Below are 20890 nucleotides of genomic sequence, written 5' to 3'. Positions count from 1 at the left end.
TTGGTATTTGTCGTCCCTCTGACACAGACCGGCATTCTTGCTGGGAGGGGCCGCTGCCGTGGATCGCCAGCGAGACGGGGAGGCCCAGTGTTCGTTTTCAGCCGTGTGTCTCACGTGTCGTCTGGGACGTGCAGAATGACCTTGAAGTGGTGTATGGTGTGAGGTAGCCACGCGAGGGCCCTCGTCAGGGGCCTCTGTCTGTGGAGGCCTTGATTTCCTCTTCCAGCTTCTGACCTCGTGTGGGCCCGTTGGGTCCCCCCTCGACAAGGGGACCCGTGGTTTCTCCTCCGGGGCAGAAGGAGTTGGAGCCCCACCTCTGTGGGTACCACATCTGGTTTTGTTTTCCCCTGGTATTTTTTAAGTAAGGAGAAATGTGCGTAGGTTCAAGGCCTATGGGGAGGAGGCCACAGATAAACACGGTACAATGTGAAACTCTTCCATATGGGGAATGTGAGGATGTTTGAAGACTGGGCCCTCCTCTTGACGCGGGCCGAGCCTCTGGTGATCACCAGCACGTTCAAGGTGCATGTGGACAGCCCTTCGGTGGGTGGATGAGCCTTTCCTTTGAGAATTAAGAGACCATTTCAGAATCCACGGTTTTATTTCTCCTCCCTGAAACGTCTTTGGTTGGAAAGGGGGATAAGTGTTAATTTGAGGGAGAAAATAAATGAACTTGGAGACACGACACCTGTGGCCTGTGGTGTTGGTAGGGGTTAATCACCCATCTTCTGATTGGATGTCGGCTGGTTCCCTGGTCTGGGAGCGAGGTCTTTGCAAAAAATTCAGGGCTCCTGTGTTTCTCTCTTTGCCTTGCTCTCGGCTGGTTTCACCTGGAATGCAAAGTCCCAGAGCTCGGTGCTGTCCCCCATTTGAAATACTAGGGGGAGTATTTCTGGAGACGTGAGTTCAGATGGCTTATATAGTTCAGAGATTTGGAGAGGATGCCCTTCCCTTGTCCTTTCCTTCAAACCCATTCTTACTGAAACTTGCTGGCCAAAGCAATGATGTTGTCAGAGGTCTTGTTATTGCCCCAAATGTTAAATAATAATTTGGTCCAGGTGCTGAGGCATGTGGGCAAATCGAAGACACGCAGCTGTGGCTAGATCGTAAATTACGGAGCTCGTGGAGAACCCTCTGGGTGTAGTCTTTCCAGGGGAGAGAACCTTTCTGTAAATCTTCAGTCCTTGTTATACTTTTAGAGTTAAATTCTTTATAATTAAAAGCACTTGGCAAATAATGATTCATTTAAACTGTAGTTCTGATTCATTGCTCTAATTACCGTAACCATGCAGTGCCCTTTGGCCTGGAAGTGAAACTCGTGTCCTCTTGACACCAGAGGTTAACAGAGCAGGAAGCTAAAGCAGTGTGTGCGCCTGCATGACCAGAATAATTTAGTAATTGTCTAATTACCTGGGGAGGCTAATGCCACTGCTAAAAATAGTATTAAAAAAATGAAATGAAAGTCGTTTTCTTATTTCTCCTGACCCATCTGTTCTCTGTTTTGGGGCAGTCACGTGTTCGTGGGTATAAAACACAATTCATTTTGCGGGACTGGACTGCTTCTCTTCTGTTGGATAAAATATGTTTCTAATGGCGTCCACCACCCCAGTAAGTCCAGAGGTGTCTCTAACTTCCGGGACTCCGTTAGCTGTGGAGGAAGACCTTTGCAGGGGTTCCTTTTGTCCACAACTGTGATTTAAAACCTGGGAGGGGTGTTGGTCAGTTTGATATTTATTTCTTCCTGGAAATAGGAAAATAGTCAAGTCAGGGAAGGATGCCCCACTATCCCTTAGGAGTCCTGAGCTCTTAATTTGTTTAGCAAGTATCGGCACGTGCCAGGCACTGCTCTGGGTACGAGGCCTGCAGTGATGAATAACACACACGGACAAGTTCTGTTCTCATGGCTTAATTGGAGAATCCTCGGGCGAACGAGCCTGTTTTGGACTGAACACAGCAATGCACATTGTAGTGTGGGAGCGTGACTCCCGGTGTGGGGGACTGTGAGCTGGGGGACTCGGGGAGGGCCTCTCTGAGTATGTAACATTTGAATTGAGACCTCAGGGATGAGAAGGAGTGAGCCAGCCCTGCGAGATCTGGGTAATGATGTTCCAAGCAGAGGGCAAGGCAGGTGCAAAGGCCCTGAGGTAGGAAGGAGCTTGGTGGTATTCAAAGAATAGAACGGCCAGTGTGGCTGGAGCAGAGAGGAGGAGGAGGAACACTGCATGAAGGGAGGCTGCAGGGTGGGCAGGGGCTGGTCAGGTAGGCCGCATGGACCACAGAGGGCATCTGAGTTTTACTGAAGACTGAGTGCGGGACAGCCCCTGCAACAGAGAATTTCCTCTCCAAGGGTCAGTCATGCCAGCTTGAGAAGCCTTGACCTCCTACGCCAGCCTCACTTGTGGTGTATGAGGCCTCCCTCTGTCAGGGGCTCCTGATCCCACCCAAAGGAGGACAGATTCATGTGTTCAAAGGTAGAATCACCCACATTTGCTGATTTGTAATGTTTTTTTCTCTATTTTGCATATACTTTTTTTTTTTTGCCAATTATGAATGATTGGGTCCATAAAAAGGACACGCCGTATATTGTAATGTCACTGTAGACGTATATTCATGTCTAAGGGTTGCTCCATGTGGTGGTTCTTCCACACGTTCTAGACCCTTCTGTGTCTCCAGTCATCTTCTTGTTCCTTTCTCTTTCCTGTAGCAATCCCAGGACCCGCCTGCTCAGAAGGGCCCCACGCTCACTACCAAGGTCCGGCGGACCATGAGCAGCCGTGTGCACGAGGCCGTGAAGGCCATCGCGCTCTGCCACAACGTGACTCCCGTGTACGAGTCCAACGGTGTGACTGACCAGGCCGAGGCCGAGAAGCAGTACGAAGACTCCTGCCGCGTGTACCAGGCGTCCAGCCCAGATGAGGTAAAGCCCAGGTGGAGACGGTCGGATGCACAGAAGAGTCTGTGCCTGTTTTCCACGTGCTGGGGCGTGGGGTTCCCCGAGGGAGCCACCTGTCCGCAGACACGAGCCGGGGGGGACTGGGCTGCTAGGGAAACACATTTTCGGATTCATGTAGGACTTGCTTCCCTCTAGAACAAATGTTCTTGGACTCCAGATATAGCCCAAATAAGCAAAGAGAAAGAGGTTTGGTTCGTGACTCAGGTGGCCAGCGTGTGGGCACAAGGCCTCACTTAAGTGGCGCCTTCCCTTTGCTAAAAAACTCCCACACTCTGAAGCTAGAGCCCGTGTATCGTACTTACTCATTTAACACACGCAGTTCAGTGTTTCTTTCTCGTGTATTCACAGAGTTCTGCGACTGTTAGGACAATCATTTTCACCACCTAAAATGAAGTACCCCATTCCGTGTCCTCCTGGACTCCTGCCCTCCCCCCAGCCCTGGCAGCCCCCAGCCCTGCTCTCTCTCTAGACCTGCCTATTCTGGACACTTATTCTGTACTGGACATTATTCTGTACAGTATGTGACCTTTGTGTCTGGCTGCCTTCACTTAGCGTTGGTTTTCCAGATTCATCCATGCAGTGGTGTGTATCAGTCCCTCAGGCCTTTTCATGGGTGACCGATGGCCCATGGCATGGGTAATACTACATTTTGTTTATCCGTTCATCAGTTGGTGAACATTTGGAGTGTTCCTTTTTTTCTTTCCTTCTTTTGCTGTTATGGATAATGCTGTTGGGATCTTTTGTGCACAAGTTTTTGGGTGGACGTACATCTTCATGGAGTGGAACTGCTGGGTCCCACGTGAGCACCACGTTTGAGCTTCCCGAAACTACCATGCCACTCCCTAAAGTGGCTGTGTCATTTTACAGCCTGAGCCATGATGCATGTAAGGGTTCCAGTTTCCCTTCTCCTTTGCCAACAGGGTCCTTGTCAGTCCTTTGGATTCTGGCCATTCTAGTGAGTGTGAAGTGGGACCTCCCTTGTGGTTTTCATCTGCATTTTCCTTGACGGCTCCGTGCTCAGCGTCTTTCCATGTGCTCACTGGCTACTTGTGTATCTTCTTCTCTCCAGTATCCTCTGCCCCCTTTTAAATATGTGTCTTTTTGTTGCTGAGTTGAGTTTTTTTTTAATACATTCCAGATCAAAAGTCTCTTATGGGATACATGCTTTGCAAGTATTTTCTCCTACTAGGAAGGCCGTCTTTTTAAATTTCACGATGATGTCCTTTGAAACCCTAAAGTGTTTAGTTTTTTTTTTTTAAAGATTTATTTATTTATTTGACAGACAGAGATCACAAGTAGGCAGAGAGGCAGGCAGAGAGAGAGGAGGAAGCAGGCTTCCCGCTGAGCAGAGAGCCCGATGGGGGGCTTGATGTGGGGCTCGATCCCAGGACACTGGGATCATGACCTGAGCCAAGGCAGAGGCTTCAACCCACTGAGCCACCCAGGTGCCCCAAGTGTTTAGTTTTGATCAAGTCCAATAAGCCACGTACTTCCAGGTTGTTGTTTCTGTGTAACACATTCTCTGGCTAGAACCGGGACTCATTTGATTCCATGTTCAAGAACCAAGGGTCTCTTAGCATGATGGCTCTTTACAGTTTTTTGTAACAGGCCCCTGATTGCTCTCCCTCCCGGGGTCTCGGGGTGTCATGTGATGGGAGTGCCCTCTTCATGAAAATAGGATCTTCTTTGTCTTCCTGACTTCAGTGTGATTCAGACTCAGGGATAGTTCACAAGCGGGTAACTTCCTGGTCTTTTTTCCTTCTTTTCCTTCCCTTCCAGAAAACTTGTATTCTGATTATGAAAGCTGTTACTTTTCAGTATAGAACATTTGGACATTTCAGACAACCATAAAGAAGAACCTGGATCAGTTGCAGTCTCATTCTTGAAAGATGACAATGGGCCCCTTTCCTTGAGCCTTTGGTGCCCATCAGATCCCGTTTGAAGTGCTTTCTGTGTAGAATCTCATCTTAATGTTTCTAGCAATGAAGGGGCCCCATTATGACCCCATTTTCAGAAGAGAAAAGTCAAAGAGAGGTTAAATATTTAGCCTAAAGTCATCTGGATTTTTTTTTTTAACTTTTTGTTTTGGAAATAATTTCAGACTTAGAAGTTGTAAAATTAGTACCAAGAATTCCCCAGCACCAAATCGTCACTCTGACTCCTCAAATGTTACGTATTTTCTACCCGTGCTTTATCATTCCTCACCTTAGAGGAGTTAGCTGTGGACATGATCTTCTTTTACTTGTAAGTATTTTATTTTTTTCCCTAAAAGACAAGGACATTTATCAGAAACAGGAAATTAACATTGATACAGTACTGCTCTCTATCCTGCGATGTCATCAGTTGTCCCACTGACAACTTATTTCAAACACACACACACACACACAAGAATATTTCTCCCCCCAGATCAGAGTCCAACCCAGGAACGCATGCGATCTTCAGTTGTCATACCTTTTCTCTCTCTCTCTCTTTTTATTTTTTTTTAAGATTTTGTTTATTTATTAGGGAGCACGAATCAGGGGAGGGGCAGAAGGAGAAGCAGACTCCTTCTGAGCAGGGAGCCTGACTTGGGGCTCAATTCCAGGACCCTGAGATCATGAGCTGGGCTGAAGGCAAACGCCTAACTGACTGAGCCACCCAGGCACCCCTCATACCTCTTATCTCTTTTAAGGTGGAATGGTTCCTCAGGTTTCCTTGACTTTCGTGGCCCCCACACTTTCAAAGATAAAGGCTGTTGTAGAACGTCCCTAAGTTTTGGTTTGATGACATTTTGTCATCAAAATTTGGTGAGGACTCAGTTTATTGCAAATTTGGCTCTGTCCTCAGTACGTGTTATAGGGAGACCTGCTGTTGGGGTGTCCTGCTCTTCAAGATACTAACTTATGGTCACGTGGGTCAGGTGGTGTCCCCAGGTTTCTTCATGGTAAAGTTGCTGTTCTTTCTTGCTAATTACTCTTATGATAAAGCCCCTGCCTGACAGGGCCAGGGTTCGAACCCAGGGAATGTGTTGTCACAACCCAAACTCGTAGTCATTTTACTTAGTTATTTTTCAGAAACCACTAAGAACTTTTTTCCCCTAAGATTTTATTTATTTATTTATTTAGAACAAATGTGGGGAGGGGCAGAGGGAGAGAGAGACTCCCAAGCAGACTCCCCACTGAACACAGAGCCTGGTGTAGGCTGGATCTCATGACCACGAGACTGTGACCTGAACCAAAATCAAGATTTGGACACTTCACTGATGGAGCCACCCAGGTGCCCACCACTAAGAACTTTTTGAATGTGGTCCTCCGATATCTTTTCATATATTTTTTTTCCTAAAAAAATGGGAGTTTTTAACAAAGTTTTGTATTCTCCGTTTTAAACTGGATACTTCCATCATGCCTCCTTGCCACATTTTTTGAATATCCTTGAAAGAAAGCTTTTTATAATTACTGTTTACGTACACACGCTAATGTCTTCAACCCTTCTCCTCTTGTGGGAACTTGGGTTATCTCTCATGTTTAGCCTAACGTTTATACACATTTTCTGTGAGTATCCTTACACCCGATATTTCTAGAAATGGTGTGACTGGGCTTATTAATTCAGCAGGCATTCTGGAGTGCCTATGATGAATGGGGCACTGGGGTGGGGGGGTCAGTGTTTCACAAGACAGCAGCTCCTGTCCCCAGGGACGCGGCAGGGGTGAGACCGTTGAGCACGTTAGTCTTGGGATCCCAGCTCCACACGTGGCTGGCCGCTCCTCGCTGTACCTCCGTGCCCCTGTGACAAGAGGGTTGTCGTGAGCCCCTTAACGGACAGTCAGTCCTGTGGGTCACAGTGAAGGAGTGTTTCTAAGGCTCCTGGTATAAATGAACGGATAATTCCCAGAATTATTTTTATTCTTTTTTAAAGATTTTATTTATTTGACAGGCAGAGATCACAAGTAGGCAGAGAGGCAGGCAGAGAGAGAGAGGAGGAACCAGGCACCCTGCTGAGCAGAGAGCCCGATGCAGGGCTCGATCCCAGGATCCTGGGATCATGACCTGAGCCGAAGGCAGAGGCTTTAACCTACTGAGCCACCCAGGCGCCCCAATGCTCACTTTTCCATTTGGAAATGGGAGACAGTATCCCTAAACGGGAGATGTGTGAAAGGGCCGGATTCTTGGTAGTTATGCACTGGAAACCAGAAGCTGACGGGTGTTTGAAGGGACTTGAATTTGAACATGTTTCAGACGTTGACGATCTGATCAGCACGGCTACCCGTGAGCTCCTAACACGGGCCATTGATTGACACGCGTATGGGGGTTCTCTAATGCCTGTCCCCCACTCCTGGTTCCCACTGAACTTTGATATATTTGTGTTAACACTTGGCAGAGTTTTTCCACGAGGGTAAATCTTTCACGGAATGCTTTGTGCTTCTCAGCCCCTGTTCATTAATTGCACTCAGATTCAGCCCTGTCATGTTTTTCTAAGATTTGAATAGTGTTTGGGGGAAAAAAAAAAAGTATTTTCTTTCGGTCTTTGATGTCATCACATAGGTCAGTGTTACCTTACTAGTATCTCCCCCCCCCCACCCAACAAATTGATTTATTAATGCTTAGTTATTTCATGTTTATGGCAGAATATGTGAAAATACAGATAAGTCAAAGAAGGAAGAAGCAAACTGTAATCCGGCTAACTAAAGATATGACCACTGTTAATACTTTACCGACCTGCTTTCTGAGTTGTTTCCAAAGATGTATACTGCAGAATACAATCTGTGTATATGGAAACACTACGTGACAGAAAGGAGGCTACATCGAGTTCCAGCAAAATCTTTAAGAAAGCTGTACTGTTTCTAAATCCCTGTGGGTTTCCACCTAGACTTGGCTGGGTCTAGAATCCTACCTTTGATATTCTGTATCAATAAAACCTTGCCGGTCTAGGCAAGGTCAGTGTCTGGAAAACGCATAGAAACCGGCATTCCTTTTACTTCGGGGCTGGCGGAATAATTTCTGCCAGTCAGGGGAGGATTCATTTCCTGTAACAGAAAGCAGGATTTCCTAAATTTGTTTCCTGTGCACATTCTGCTTGGGAAAAAGCCTTGAAGTGGCTTTATTCAGCCACTGATTGCAGCCCGAGGGGCACTGGGCCCTGCTTGCCACCATAGGGTGACGCCCAGGGGAAATGAAATCCGTGTAATCTGGCCAGAGAGAGGTGCTCCATAGTGCTCAGCCCCGAGGGCAAACCATCTCTTCCTGGATGTTCGGCAGCATTGGAAGTGGGGCCCGGGCCTGCAGGCAAGGGAGGAGGGCTGGCCGAGGTGGTGTGACGAATGTTTAATGCATTTGTTTCTTGGTGTGAATGGTCAAGGAGGTGCTCGCCTAAGAGCAGGTTGAATCAACCCTAGGACTCATTTTTTTTTTTTGTTTTTTCCAGGAATTCGTTCATATTGAAAACTTTTTTAGGCATCTAAAATCCCAAGTACTAATGTGCTCATTACAGGAAAAGTAAAATTGTAGATACGAGAAAAAAGTAGATGAGCATTAATTTTATCCCCCACCTACAGATTACAGTTTATTCTCTGCTATAGATTTGCCCCAGGTGTCTGCTCCTATATGTAGAGATGTAATTGCATGTTTCCATAGTACAGCATCCTGCTGTAGCACAGGGAAGGAAGGAGCTTGGAGTGAGTTCACTAACACCCTTTAGCAAGTCTCCGATGTCCTATTCCTGTAGAATTTCTGTGTGCATGAGTGTGTGTGTGTGTGTGTGTGTGTGTTCATCTGTATGTAGGCATGAGTGTATGTGTGTGTGCACGTGTGTACCTTATGAGCACCTGCCACGTGTGGACTTGTTATGTGTATGATGGAAAGTTTCTTGATGCCTTGGCCTTGCCTTGGATGGATCACTAATTTCAGAGCAATTAATGACAAGTTCTAGGTCATGTCTAGGATGTTCTTCGAGGCTGCCCCGTGCTGGCAGCGTAGGGTGAAATACGTGTCTCCTCCTTACCCAGAGCCCTTCACTCTTGCCTGCTCTGCAAGGGACCTCCTCCCTCCCTCTGAGACACCCATTGTGATGGGTATCTGAGTATCCTTGCAGAAATAATTCTTTGCATGGATTAGAATTTTTCTCGCCCCTTCATTATTAACATATTTTAAAATCATAGAAGTGCAGTTGTAAATTATAGACTCGGTTGTGTACCTTTGCTTTCAGCGTGTCAGTGCCTGGAGTGTCACCAAGTGGTGACGTGCGCAGAGGCCTGAGTTTTACTAAAATATTGGGGTACTGTGTGTTCTCGTAGTGTCTCAGGGGCATTTTAGGACCCTCCTGTCCACTTTCATGGCAGGTAAGGGCATCACACTGGCTTCTTGTCTCCCCCAGGCCAGTGGTCAGCTGTGTTTAACTGCCACATGCTGACTTTTTATTTTACTGCTTAATTTTTTTTAACTTAAAAAATATTTATTTTTGGGGGGCCTGGGTGGCTCAGTGGGTTAAGCCTCTGCCTTTGGCTCACATCGTGATCTCAGGGTCCTGGGATTGAGCCCCGCATCAGGCTCTCTGCTCAGCCAGGAGCCTGCTTCCCCCTCTCTCTCTGCCTGCCTTTCTGCCTACTTGTGATCTCTCTCTCTGTCAAATAAATAAAATAAAAAAATCTTAAAAAAAAGGTTTATTTTATGTCCTTTCATTTTAGTCCAGTTAACACACAGTGTAATATTCATTTCAGGAGTACAACCAGATGATTCCATCCATCACCCGGTGCCCCTGACAAGGGCCCTCCTTCATCCCACCACCTGTTTCCCCCATCCCTCCGCCCCCCACCTCCCCCTCCCCTCCGGTGACCATCAGTGTGTTCTCTGCAGTTAAGAGTCTCTTTCTTGGCCTGTCTCTCTTTTTTTTCCCCCTTGCTCATTTGTTTGTTTGTTTGTTTTTTAAATTCCACACATGAGTGAAATTGTATGGTATTTGTCTTTCTCTGACTGACTTCTTTCATTTAGCGTTAAACCCTCTCGTTCCGTTCATGTCACTGCGCATGGCAAATGGCGTTCTTCCTTATGACTGGGTGATGCTCCAGTGCATATGTGGATCTGTTTATCGCCTCTTTTTTTTTTTTTAAAGATTTTATTTATTTATTTGACAGACAGAGATCACAAGTAGGTAGAGAGGCAGGCAGAGAGAGAGGAAGGGAAGCAGGCTCCCCGCTGAGCAGAGAGCCCGACGCGGGACTCGATCCCAGGACCCTGAGATCATGACCTGAGCCGAAGGCAGCGGCTTAACCCACTGAGCCACCCAGGCGCCCCTGTTTATCGCCTCTTTATCCATTCCTTTATCGACGGGCGCTTGGGCTGCTTCCATAATTCGGCTCTAGTAAATATGGCTGCATGTATCCCTTCGTTGTTTTGTTTTTTGGGTAAATACCCAGTAGTGTGGTTACTGGTTCATAGGGTAGTTCTGTTTTTAACTTTTTATTTTATGTATTTAGGACATTTTTTACTTAAATTCAATATAATTAATGTATACTATATTATTAGTTTCAGAGGGAGAATTTAGTGATTTATCAGTCGCATGTGACACCCAGCGCTCATTCCATCATGTGCCTCCTTCATGCCCATTCCCCAGTGACCCCATCCCCCTCCCCACCTCCCCTCCAGCCACTCTCAGTTTGTTTCCTGGAGTTAAGAGTCTCTTATGGTTTGTCTCCCTGTTGTCATCTTATTTTTTTTTTCCTTTCTTTCCCCTAGGCTCATCTGTTTTACTTCTTAAATTCCACATATGAATGAAATCATAGGACATTTGTCTTCCTCTGACTTACTTCACTTAACATAATACTCTCTTGTTACAATTTTATTTGTTTATTTTTTAAAGATCTTATTTATTTATTTGACAGGACAGAGAGAGAGAGAGCAAGTGAGCACAAGCAGGGGAGCAGCAGAGGGAGAGGGAGAAGCAGAGGGAGAGGGAGAAGCAGGCTCCCTGCTGAGCAAGGAGCTGGACTTGGGCCTCAGTCTCAGGACCCCGGGATCATGACCTGAGCTGAAGGCAGACACTCAACTGACCGAGCCACCCAGGCACTCCATTTTTATTTTTTTTTTAAAGCAATCTCTGTGCCCAGCGTAGGACTCAGACTCCGAGATCCAAGATCGAGAGTTGCATGCTTTACTGACTGAGCCAGCCAGGCACTCCCTTTTTTAACTTTTTGAGCAACCGTCGCACTGCTTTCCGCAGGGGCTGCGCCAGTCTGAATTCCCACCAACAGTGCCAGATGGTTCCTTAGTGGAGTGATTTTAGGCAAATCGTCGGTGAGCGGACGGTTGTAGGAAGTGGCCACTTGCTGAATACTTGCTCTCCGTGCGGGCGCTGTGCCCTGGGCAGCCCTTGCAACCCAGTTACTACGATCATGTCTGTTTTGCCAATGAGGTGTAGGTTGGCTCCGGGGTGTCCCCAAGGCCATGTGGCTGGCAGGATTAAAACGAGGCAGCCCACGTCCTGGGGCTGGCCGTGGGACGCTGCGGTACTGCTTCTCCACCCATGGGATGAGGGCTTGAACGTGCTTTGTCACTCATGAGGGACTCAGTGCTGTGCACCTGTGTTGGGAGCTCAGGGCTAATGCTGGGTGACCTTCCCAGTGTCTGGTTAATCTTGCCTTTTCTGAGCTGGCGTTCAGGGTCTCTTTGCCTCCCAGGCTCAGTGAAGTATGTTTTTTGGTCCCTTCCCTTTCTCATTTTGGGCAGCTTCCATGCTTGGTGCTAAGAAACCTAGCAGACCCCAGAATCCTTCCCACTGAGTGTCTTGTCTTCACCACTCATTTCTCCAGGATCCTATCCTTGGAAAGGAAAACCGACAACGGTGCGTTTCTCCCCTGGTAGCCCCCTGACAGATGTACGAGAGAGAAGCAAAGAGCTGTGTGCACAGGTCTTTCCCCAGTGACTTAGTGGCAGGAGGGCGTTCCTGTGTCCAGGTCACTGTGCTGGGAGATAGAAAAGTATAGTGAAGATAAAGTTCACCTAGAAGCAGATTTTATTTTTAGTTGTCCCCCCTAATTATAAGAGTAACATAAGCACGTTATAGAAAAAGGAAGCAGGGGTGCCTGGGTGGCCCCATCTGTTAAGCATCCGACTCTTGATTTAAGCTCAGGTTCTGATCTCAAGGTTCTGAGATCAAGCCCAGAGTTGGGCTCTGCATGCGGTCTGGAGTCTGCTTCAGGTTCTCTCCCTCTCCCTCTGCCCTTCCCCACTACACTTGCAAGCTCTCTCTCAAATAAATCTTAAAAAAAAAAAAAAAGAAATAGAAAAAATGAACTATTAGAGAAAAAAACATTTGGTATTTTCCCTTCCCATCTCTCTTCTGTGCATAGAATTTAAATGTTTGGTGTTGTTCCACATTCCATCTTGATTTGTCCCCTTGGTGATATATCGTCTCATCCCTGCCCTGGAGTGTCTATGGTAGGATGTTTAGTGGCTACACTCTTTTCTGCTGCTCACATACGCCCCAGATGATTTACTCTGTCCCCCATGTCTGGCTGTCTGAGGTTTTTTTTTTTTTTTTTTTTTTTTTATTTGACAGAGAGAGAGGAGATCACAAGTAGGCAAAGAGGCAGGCAGAGAGAGGGGGAAGCAGGCTCACCGCTGAGCAGAGAGCCTGACGCGGGGCTCGATCCCAGGACCCCGAGATCATGACCGGAGTCGAAGGCAGAGGCTCAACCCACTGAGCCACCCAGGTGCCCCTGTCCTGAGTTTTAAGGTCCCGACAGATAGCCGGATGGATTCAGTCTCTCTGCACGTCCCCGAGTGTGTATGTAAAAGGTCCCAGTTGTCTCATTTTGCATTTTCCCAACCCTGTTGCAGAGTGACGCTGAGAACCACTGGGAATAATAACCGTGGCTTTGCAGTGGGGCGTGGGACATGGGGGACATGGGAGCATGGTGGTAGTGGGCAAGGTCCCGCAGGTTCAGTCCTTGTGGGGCAGCCCGTGAGGTTTTCCCCTGCAGGGCCACGTTCATCAGGGGTGTGTGCCGCCTGCAAATGCCTCCTGGTATCTGCGCTGCAGGCAGGGGGACAGGAGTCAGAGGGGAGGATGGGAGGGAGAAGGATTTGAGAGGTGAGTGGGGCTCTGCCCTTGCACTGTGGGCCAGGTCCTCCGCCTGCCCCAGGGTGAGCTCAGAAAACAGAGTCAGGAACTTAAGGAGAAAACTCTCCTCCGTCAATGTTATTTATTAACCCCGGGGGGTAAGACTCTTGAACGGAGTTTTGGCTGCTCAGAAGAGAGGGGGCTCTGTGAGCGTGTGAGGGACAGGGGAGGAAACTGTCTAATGAGCTGCGCTTGGTGTTAGCTCCCTCATGGGCGGGAGGTGCGAGAATATTCTGTCCCGTTTCTTATTTGGGCTGGCCAAGAATGGGCTTAAGGGAATAGAAGCTTCTAAAGGGCTAATTTTTTATGGAGATGACGCCATTCTTTTCAGATACGAATTTTCATCTGATTCAGTGATTCAGCTGATCCAGGTACCGGGTCATGAAACATGGGTCAGGGAGTGGCCTTTTACCCCACGATCTTGCTGGCAGGTTCTTAAGCAAGACCCGTGGTGTTTTGTTTGCTCCAGGCTGTGGGGTTTTTTTTTGTTTGTTTTGTTTTGTTTTTGTTTTTTTAATATCTGCTGCAATATTTTTAAAATCACTTAATGTTACCCAAGAATCAGCTTTTCTTGAGGAAGATCAGATCTGGAAATGGTGGGCCTAGTTTCTACTAGGCAGTGGTTAGCGGGGCTGGGTGGCTGCTGCCTCAGTTTACCCCTGCCCCTGTGGAGCCTGCCCTCCTCCTGTCTGCTGCCTGTCCAACCCCCAGCGGTGCCTTGTTGACTCAGTTTCCTCATTAGGTAAATACTACCTTAGGTCTCTGGACGTACGCATAGCCTTGAAAGGCTGGGTTAGGGAGGACTGGCCCGTCTCTGTGAGCCTGAGTGTTGATCTTCTTGAATGCCCCCAAAGATACCAGATTCCCGTGTGCTCTTAGGATTACTGCGTATCCTGTCCCTGACAAGAATTCAAGGTTCGTTAGCCTGACCTGGCATCTTTCCCAAGCACATATTCCCAGGTACAAAGGGAAAATTATTAAAACTTGTCACAGGTGGTTTATTGCTGACCCACAATGATGAAAAAGCCCTTTCATGGATCGTTCTGGCATGAATTCTTCAGATGGGCATTTTAGGGAGGGGGCGTAGCAGCCTGTCCTTTTGATTTCCTGACCCAAACCAGAATACACAGGCGACTCAGGACCCCAGCTCCCCACCCTCCGTCCCTTCTCGGTTTTCATTTGATTGAGTTAATTTACTTGTTCATTCATTCATTCATTCAACCTTAACGGGGTTTCTTTTTCTGCTGCTGCTCTGAGCTCTGGATATTTCTGATCCGAAGCCCCAGAGACCCTACTTCTGGCTGTCAAGGACAGGGAGACTCAAAACTCCCGAAATCCTTTCTGCTTGGGTGATATGGGATGATTCTTTTTTTTTTTTTTTAAAGATTTTGTTTATTTATTTGACAGACAGAGATCACAAACAGGCAGAGAGGCAGGCAGAGAGAGAGGAGGAAGCAGGCTCCTTGCTGAGCAGAGAGCCCGATGCAGGGCTCGATCCCAGGACCCTGAGATCATGACCTGAGCCGAAGGCAGCGGCTTAACCCACTGAGCCACCCAGGCGCCCCGGGATGATTCTTTTGAATGGGAGCCCGGACCCACCAGGATGAGAAAGAAGTAGCCTCATTTTATACATCTTGTTTTGGAAAGAAATGCAGTTGTCTCTCCTGACCCCTGAAATGGTTGTCCCCACTGCAATCAAGAAGGGTTGGCGAGCACCCCAGTTCCCAACCGGTTTCTTCTCAGTAGGACCTCAGGGATTTCAAGCTTCAAATTAACTCTGACTTAGGTTAACGTGGGCCAGAGAGTGGAAGGTGAGAATCAGAGACCCCCTCCACGCCACCCCCACCATGGGGCTCATGTCCTAAGGGTGTCAGTCCCCAGGGAAACCTAGGGAAGTTTTGATGAGGAAGTTGGACCCAGGGTGGGGGCCAGCAATCACTCCATTGAGAGGTTCGCTGCCAAGCAAAGTGCAGTTAGAAGGTGTTTGCCTACAGGTGTAATTCACCTGTCAGCATTTGTCACTGCTTGTCATTTCAGATTTATAGACCCAACTGTTCCTCCAGTAGGGTCCATTAGGTCCCTGGGCTGGCCAAGGCCAGAACTGCCTTACCATCTAAGAAGCCCCATCCAGGTCTGGAGTTCCACATTCTTTCTTGATTGTGGAGCAGGCTCTGGGGGAGTTACTGTATTTCCTTGAAACCCAGCAACACCAACTTTTCACATCTTTTCAGAGCAATGAAACAGGTTTTTAAGGGGTGAAGTCACAGCAGCTTGAAAACAAGACTGGAAAAACCCCTTTCGCTAACAGTCTTGGTCGAAGGCCTCCCGTGAAGAGTTTTTCTTTGTTAGAAAATTGGTCTGTAAAGGTGTAAACTTTTTCAGCTCGTGTGTCCTTACGTGTTTGTGATATCTTGTGTTGGGATATGTGTTTCCTTAATTAAAGTTAAAAATAAAAGAAGTGCATGGACTTGACAAAAATGCTGCAGTGGTAACAGAGGGATAAAAAGTAGAAGACAAGTCTTGCTCACATGTGTGGCCCCGGATACACATTTTGCGTACAGATGGGATTATTTTGTGTATACCCATGTTCCTTCATTTTAGACTTTAAGGAAGGATTGTTAGCAGATAAGACAGACGCTACTGAAAGTCAGAGTCATTGACTTAAACAAGTTAATGAATGGGTTTCCAAAGGCTGATGTAGGCTCATAGCGAAAAAGACCGAAAACAGTCATTACTTGATTAGCCTGTTCCGTGGAGGTGGAGGTCAGTGTGACAGCACCTTCCATTCATGGGAATCCTGGTTGCCTTCTTACGACATCATTCAAACAGGGTGGACTTTCCCATTCTAGAGCATAAACCTCTTGCTAGCGTAAACCCCATCCGTGTCCACAGCAAAAACCTCGTTAGGTATCCGAGCGTAGCCCACTGAAGATGGGTGCGCAGAATGTGTCGAGCTGGAACAGAAACGGAAAAGAAGCCCCTCGGAGCCCTGCACTTGGCTGAGAGGAGGGAGTGGGGGTGGGTGGCAGAGCTGGGTGGGATCCCGGGTTGGATCTCCCCACTGCTTCAGGCAGTAGCAGCCCAGGAGAGCCTCGGGGTCCTGGAAACAGAAAGAACCGTGAAGCCGCAGGTGTCCACTTGTGCAGAGTCTCTTGGAGGAGGAAGAGGGGGGCTCAGCACCCCGATGGAGTGGAAGTGTGGACATCTGTGGGTTCCCTAGGACAGTGACTCTTACGGCGTCTGGCCCCCACAGGGACCCTGTGGAATATTGCTCATGGTTACAGAGGACCATATTGGGCACCTGTGTCCCCACTTCTGGTCTTAAAGATAATACATCTGAGAACTGACACCTCCCATACGCTCCTTTCTCTGTCACCCTCTGTCACTCCCCAGGTCTGCTCTCTCCTAAAACCTGCCTCTGTCTCCTTCCCTAAAGATTAAATCTTCCAGGAACAAAGGGGAAGGGGTTCCTTTTCTTTTTTAGACCCCCTCCCCCCAGTGCTCTTGGACTTGGCTCAAAATAACATGGCAGCTTGTTTGGCATTAAAATTGCTAGACTCTTGGATGTGTTTCCTATCACTGCCGTCGCCAGCTGCTGCGATCTGATGTTTTGAAACAGTCGATGGATTCCAGTGGTGTAGGTGAGAGGTCGGAGCTGGGGCTCACCCACCTGTGATCAGGGTGTCGGCAGGGCATCCTGTGTTGCTCCTGGATGCCCCAGGGTGACTCTGCAGCCTATCCTTTCCCAGCTCCTAGATGCTGTCCGCATTGCTTGGTTTTTGTTCCTTCCCCCGTCTTCAAAACCAACACCCTCTCATCGTCCGGAGCCTCCCTCTGCCCGCAGTTTTCTCCCTGGCCACAGCTGGGAGCGTTCTGCCGCTTGAGGACTCCTGTGATTATGACAATCCAGAATGGTCTCCCAGGGCCCCGTCCCTTGTCTTTGTCTTCCCCGCCAAGCCCGTTTTGCCCTGTAAGGTAACAGACTCCCACCGCTGGGGATTGGGATGTGGGCCTCTTTGGGGCCATTATTCGGCCTTGCTGCGCACCCTGTGAACTTGCCACTCAGTGGCAGGGCGGGGGACATGGGGTTTGGACTCCTGACTATGGCCAGGCACCCCCTGAGGGTATGCTGATGCGCGAGCCCCTGTGCTCTGCCTGCGGCATGGGGGGAGCTGGAAGCTGGGATGTGTTTCCTTTGGGCTTTTTTACTTGGGTCACTTAGACCCAGGAGGCGATCATGTGACAGCAGCAACCATCACCGTTGCTGGCCGGGAGCAGCCCGCCACGCTTGCCTCTGAGTCTGTTTCTGCGCCCGTCAGGTGGAGTCGGTCCTTCTCAGCTCAGCGGGCTGGTGAGGGGCCGGCTGACCCTGGGTGTGGACCCTGCCCCTTGGGTGCACCGTGGGCTTGTCACGCTTACTTGTGTCTCCTTCCCAGGCAATGGCAGGAAGGGCCAGTGGGGTTGCATGCGCTGCTGTCCCATCCCTCCCCATCTCCCCTCTCTGTCCCCACCATTGCGTTCCTTTTCTGCTCTTACTTCCTTCTCTTCCTGGACACTCAGCCAGAGTCATCTGTGGATGGGGTTTTATTTTCTTCCCCAGCTTTTAAAACAGGTGCATTAATTGCATCTAAAAGGAAATCTCAGGGACAGGTCCAGATTTCTGGTTTTTCTTGAGAAGCTGGAAGCTCTGGCTCTTCCTGGGCTGCGTTCCCTTGGGGCAGTGTCCTTCTTCAGTGTGATGGGGGTCACCACCCCTGTGGATGTGACGCGGGTCCTGTTGCCCCCACCCCCCACCCCCGCAGTCCTCTTCACTCCCTTGCACGACCAATTTGGCCCCCGTTTTGGAGTTCGCAAGCCCCCTGCCTTTGACCAAAGTGAAGCAAGCCTCACTGAGGTTACTAGAAGCTTCCAGGTGGCAATAGAAGCCTTGCCTCTGGGAAGTGCCATGTGTGGTAGGCGGGCTTGGGCGCCAGGTAAACCGAGGACCCACATGGCCTGGCCACGCCACCGCCCGCCAGCATCACCTTGTGCAGCTGAATTAGTGACCTTCCTCACCTGCGTAGACCAGTGATCTCCCCGTTGGCAGTACCGCCTTCTGGGCTGGGGGCCTGAGGGCTGTGTTGTGGGCTGTTTAGCAGCCCCTTGCGGGGTAGGAACCAGGACGTGTGAGGGGCACACACCCCTTTCTCCAGTTGTGACGACCAGAACTGTCCCCACACGTTGCTCTGGGTCCCCTAGGGGCAGAGCTGCCTGGTGGAGACCCGCTGTGGACACCTGCCTGGTTGGGTGTTGGAGAAGCTTACAGCAGAGTGTGAATGAGGGGCTCCCCCTCCCCCCACCTGCACTGCTCCCTCCTTTCCGGCTATTGCTGTGGGCTCAGTGCGAATCCTCCAGAAGGGGGCACTCTTGACCCTGTGTGCTCTCCTGGTAGCGTGTAGCCCTCTCTGGGGCCTGGGGGAGAAGGTGAGCCTTACTGTGTGGAGGGCGGCTGGGCGAGTGGCCGTGCTTGCCAGCCCAGAGGGACGGATGCTGTCCCCACCGGCAGACCCAGCCTTCCCCGGGGACACAGTGACAGCTGGTGCTTTGCCGGTTGCGGCACCCCTCCCGCCTTGGTGTTCGTTTGCTTGACCTCTGAACCGGGACCCTTGGCGGTGTATCTGACCTTCGACCCTGTGTCCCGTTTAGGTGGCCCTGGTCCAGTGGACTGAAAGTGTGGGCTTAACCCTGGTGGGCCGAGACCAGTCGTCCATGCAGCTGAGGACCCCTGGCGACCAGATCCTGAACTTCACCATCTTACAGATCTTCCCTTTCACCTACGAAAGCAAGCGGATGGGCGTCATCGTGAGGGTGAGTTACCCCCATCGGGACTCGAGACTCGAGGCGATTCCAAAACTCAGGTCTCCTGTGTGGGTCCCCGTAGCTCAGCGTTCTTTCTTAACCTTTTCTTACCGTCTTTCTGGCGGTGATGTCTGTTGTCCAGACTAACGAGAGAGTAGAATTGCCTGAATGGAAAGAATGTTCTTGGTCCGCTGAAGTAGACAAGACCTCGGATAGGGCATCAGCTTCCGGTTAACCTAGTTCTAGAAGGAAAGGTCTCACGTACGCGGACTGGGCATTCTTGATACAATGCATTCCTCGCTGTGTACGCTTTTGTTTAAACACCTGTCTGCTGAGGTGAAATTCACGTAAGTGAACCATTTTGAAGTGTATAATTCAGTGGCATTTAGTAGATTCAGTATTGCACACCCACCACTTGTTTTTTTTTTTTTTCTTTTTTTTTCTCTCTCTCTCTCTCTTTTTTTTTAGAGCATTTATGTGCCCTGGGAGGGTGGAGTAGAGGGAGAGAGAGAATTTTAAACAGACTCCTCACCCAGCATGGAGCCCAGTGCGGGGCTCGATCTCACGACCCCCCGATCATGACCTGAGCTGAAATCAAGAGTCAGACCCTTAACTAACTGAGCCACCCAAGCGCCCTGCAGCTACCCTTTCTGTCAAGTTTCCAAACATTTTTAATCACCCCAAAAGGAACCCTCATGCCCTTTAAATATAGTGACTCCCCATCCGTCCTTCATTCTAGTCCCTGAAATCACCCGTCTGCTTTTTGTCTCAAGAAGTTAACTGATTCTGGATTCTTCCTGTGACCGGAATCCTATGATACGTGACCTTTGGTGTCTGACTTCTTTCATTCAGCCTGATGTTGTGCTGGATCCATCCATGTGGAAGCACGAACCAGAGCCCCGTTCCTTTGTGTGTCTGGGTCATCGCTTGTCCGTTGGTTGTTGATAGACATTGGGTTGTTGCATTTTTGGCTGTTGTGGGTCGTGCCGCTGTGAGCACTCACTTGCAAGGATTTGGATACCTGTTCTCAGTCCTTTTGGGTTGAGACCTAGGAGTGGAATTGCTGGGTCATGCTGGGTCCATTACCTACTTGCTGGATAATTCCATCATTTAACTTTATAAGGAAACTCCAAATGGTTTTCTGTAACACAGCACCATTTTACATTCCCAGCTGATGTGGGAAGGTTCCCATTTCCCCACATCCTCGCCAACACTTTTTATTTTCCTTTTTTTTTTTTAATTATAGCCATTGTCGTGGTTGGGAAGTGATATTTCATTGTGGTTATGATTTGTATTGACTTAATGACTGATGATGTTGTGTATCTTTTTGTGTGCTTATTGGGCAGTTTTATATCTTCCATGGAGAAATGTGTATCTGAGGACTTTGCACACCTTTTAATTTGGTTGTCTTTCTGTTGTTCAGTTGTAAGAGTTCCTTACATAGTCTGGATATCATCTGGGAGATGATTTGTAACTATTTTCTTTTACTCTGTAGGTTGCTTTTCACTTTCTTGATAAAATTCCTTTGATTCACAGAAGTCACTAATTTTGACGAAGCCCAGTTTATCTGTTTTTTCTTTTGTTGCCCTTAAGTGTTATATCCAAGAATTTATTGTTAAATCCAAGGTCATGAAAATTTACCCCTATGTTTTCTTACTTTTTTAAGATTTTATTTATTTGACAGAGAAATGTACCCCTATATTTAGAAAGAAAATTTATCCCTATATTTAGAAAAAAAATTTACCCCTTTATTTTCTTTCCTTTTTTTTTTTTTTAAAAGATTTTATTTACTTATTTGGCAGAGAGAAAGATCACAAGTAGGTAGAGAGAGAGGGGGAAGCAGGCTCCCTGCTGAGCAGAGAGCCCTATACGGGGCTGATGCGGGGCTCGATCCCAGGACCCTGAGATCATGATCTAAGCCAGAGGCAGAGGCTTAACCCACTGAGCCACCCAGATGCCCCATACCCCTTTATTTTCTTTTAGGAGTTTTGTGGTTTTAGCTCTTTA

The 20890-nt window shown here is 48.5% G+C and overlaps 1 protein-coding gene across 5 annotated transcripts in view; it reads left to right on the top strand.

Annotated features, from left to right (window-relative positions):
* ATP9A (ATPase phospholipid transporting 9A (putative)) overlaps positions 1 to 20890 on the top strand; it is a 132645-nt gene that overhangs the window by 80908 nt on the left and 30847 nt on the right. For all 5 annotated transcript variants that reach the window (XM_047744960.1, XM_047744959.1, XM_047744964.1 and 2 more), the window contains 2 exons: positions 2705 to 2917; positions 18731 to 18892. In XM_047744960.1, the coding sequence (XP_047600916.1) occupies positions 2705 to 2917; positions 18731 to 18892 (375 nt within the window). The remainder of the gene's footprint in view (positions 1 to 2704; positions 2918 to 18730; positions 18893 to 20890) is intronic.

This window comes from Lutra lutra, chromosome 9 (assembly GCF_902655055.1).
Source record: "Lutra lutra chromosome 9, mLutLut1.2, whole genome shotgun sequence".
Lineage (NCBI taxonomy): Eukaryota > Metazoa > Chordata > Mammalia > Carnivora > Mustelidae > Lutra > Lutra lutra.
This window is presented reverse-complemented; position numbering and strand designations above follow the sequence as displayed.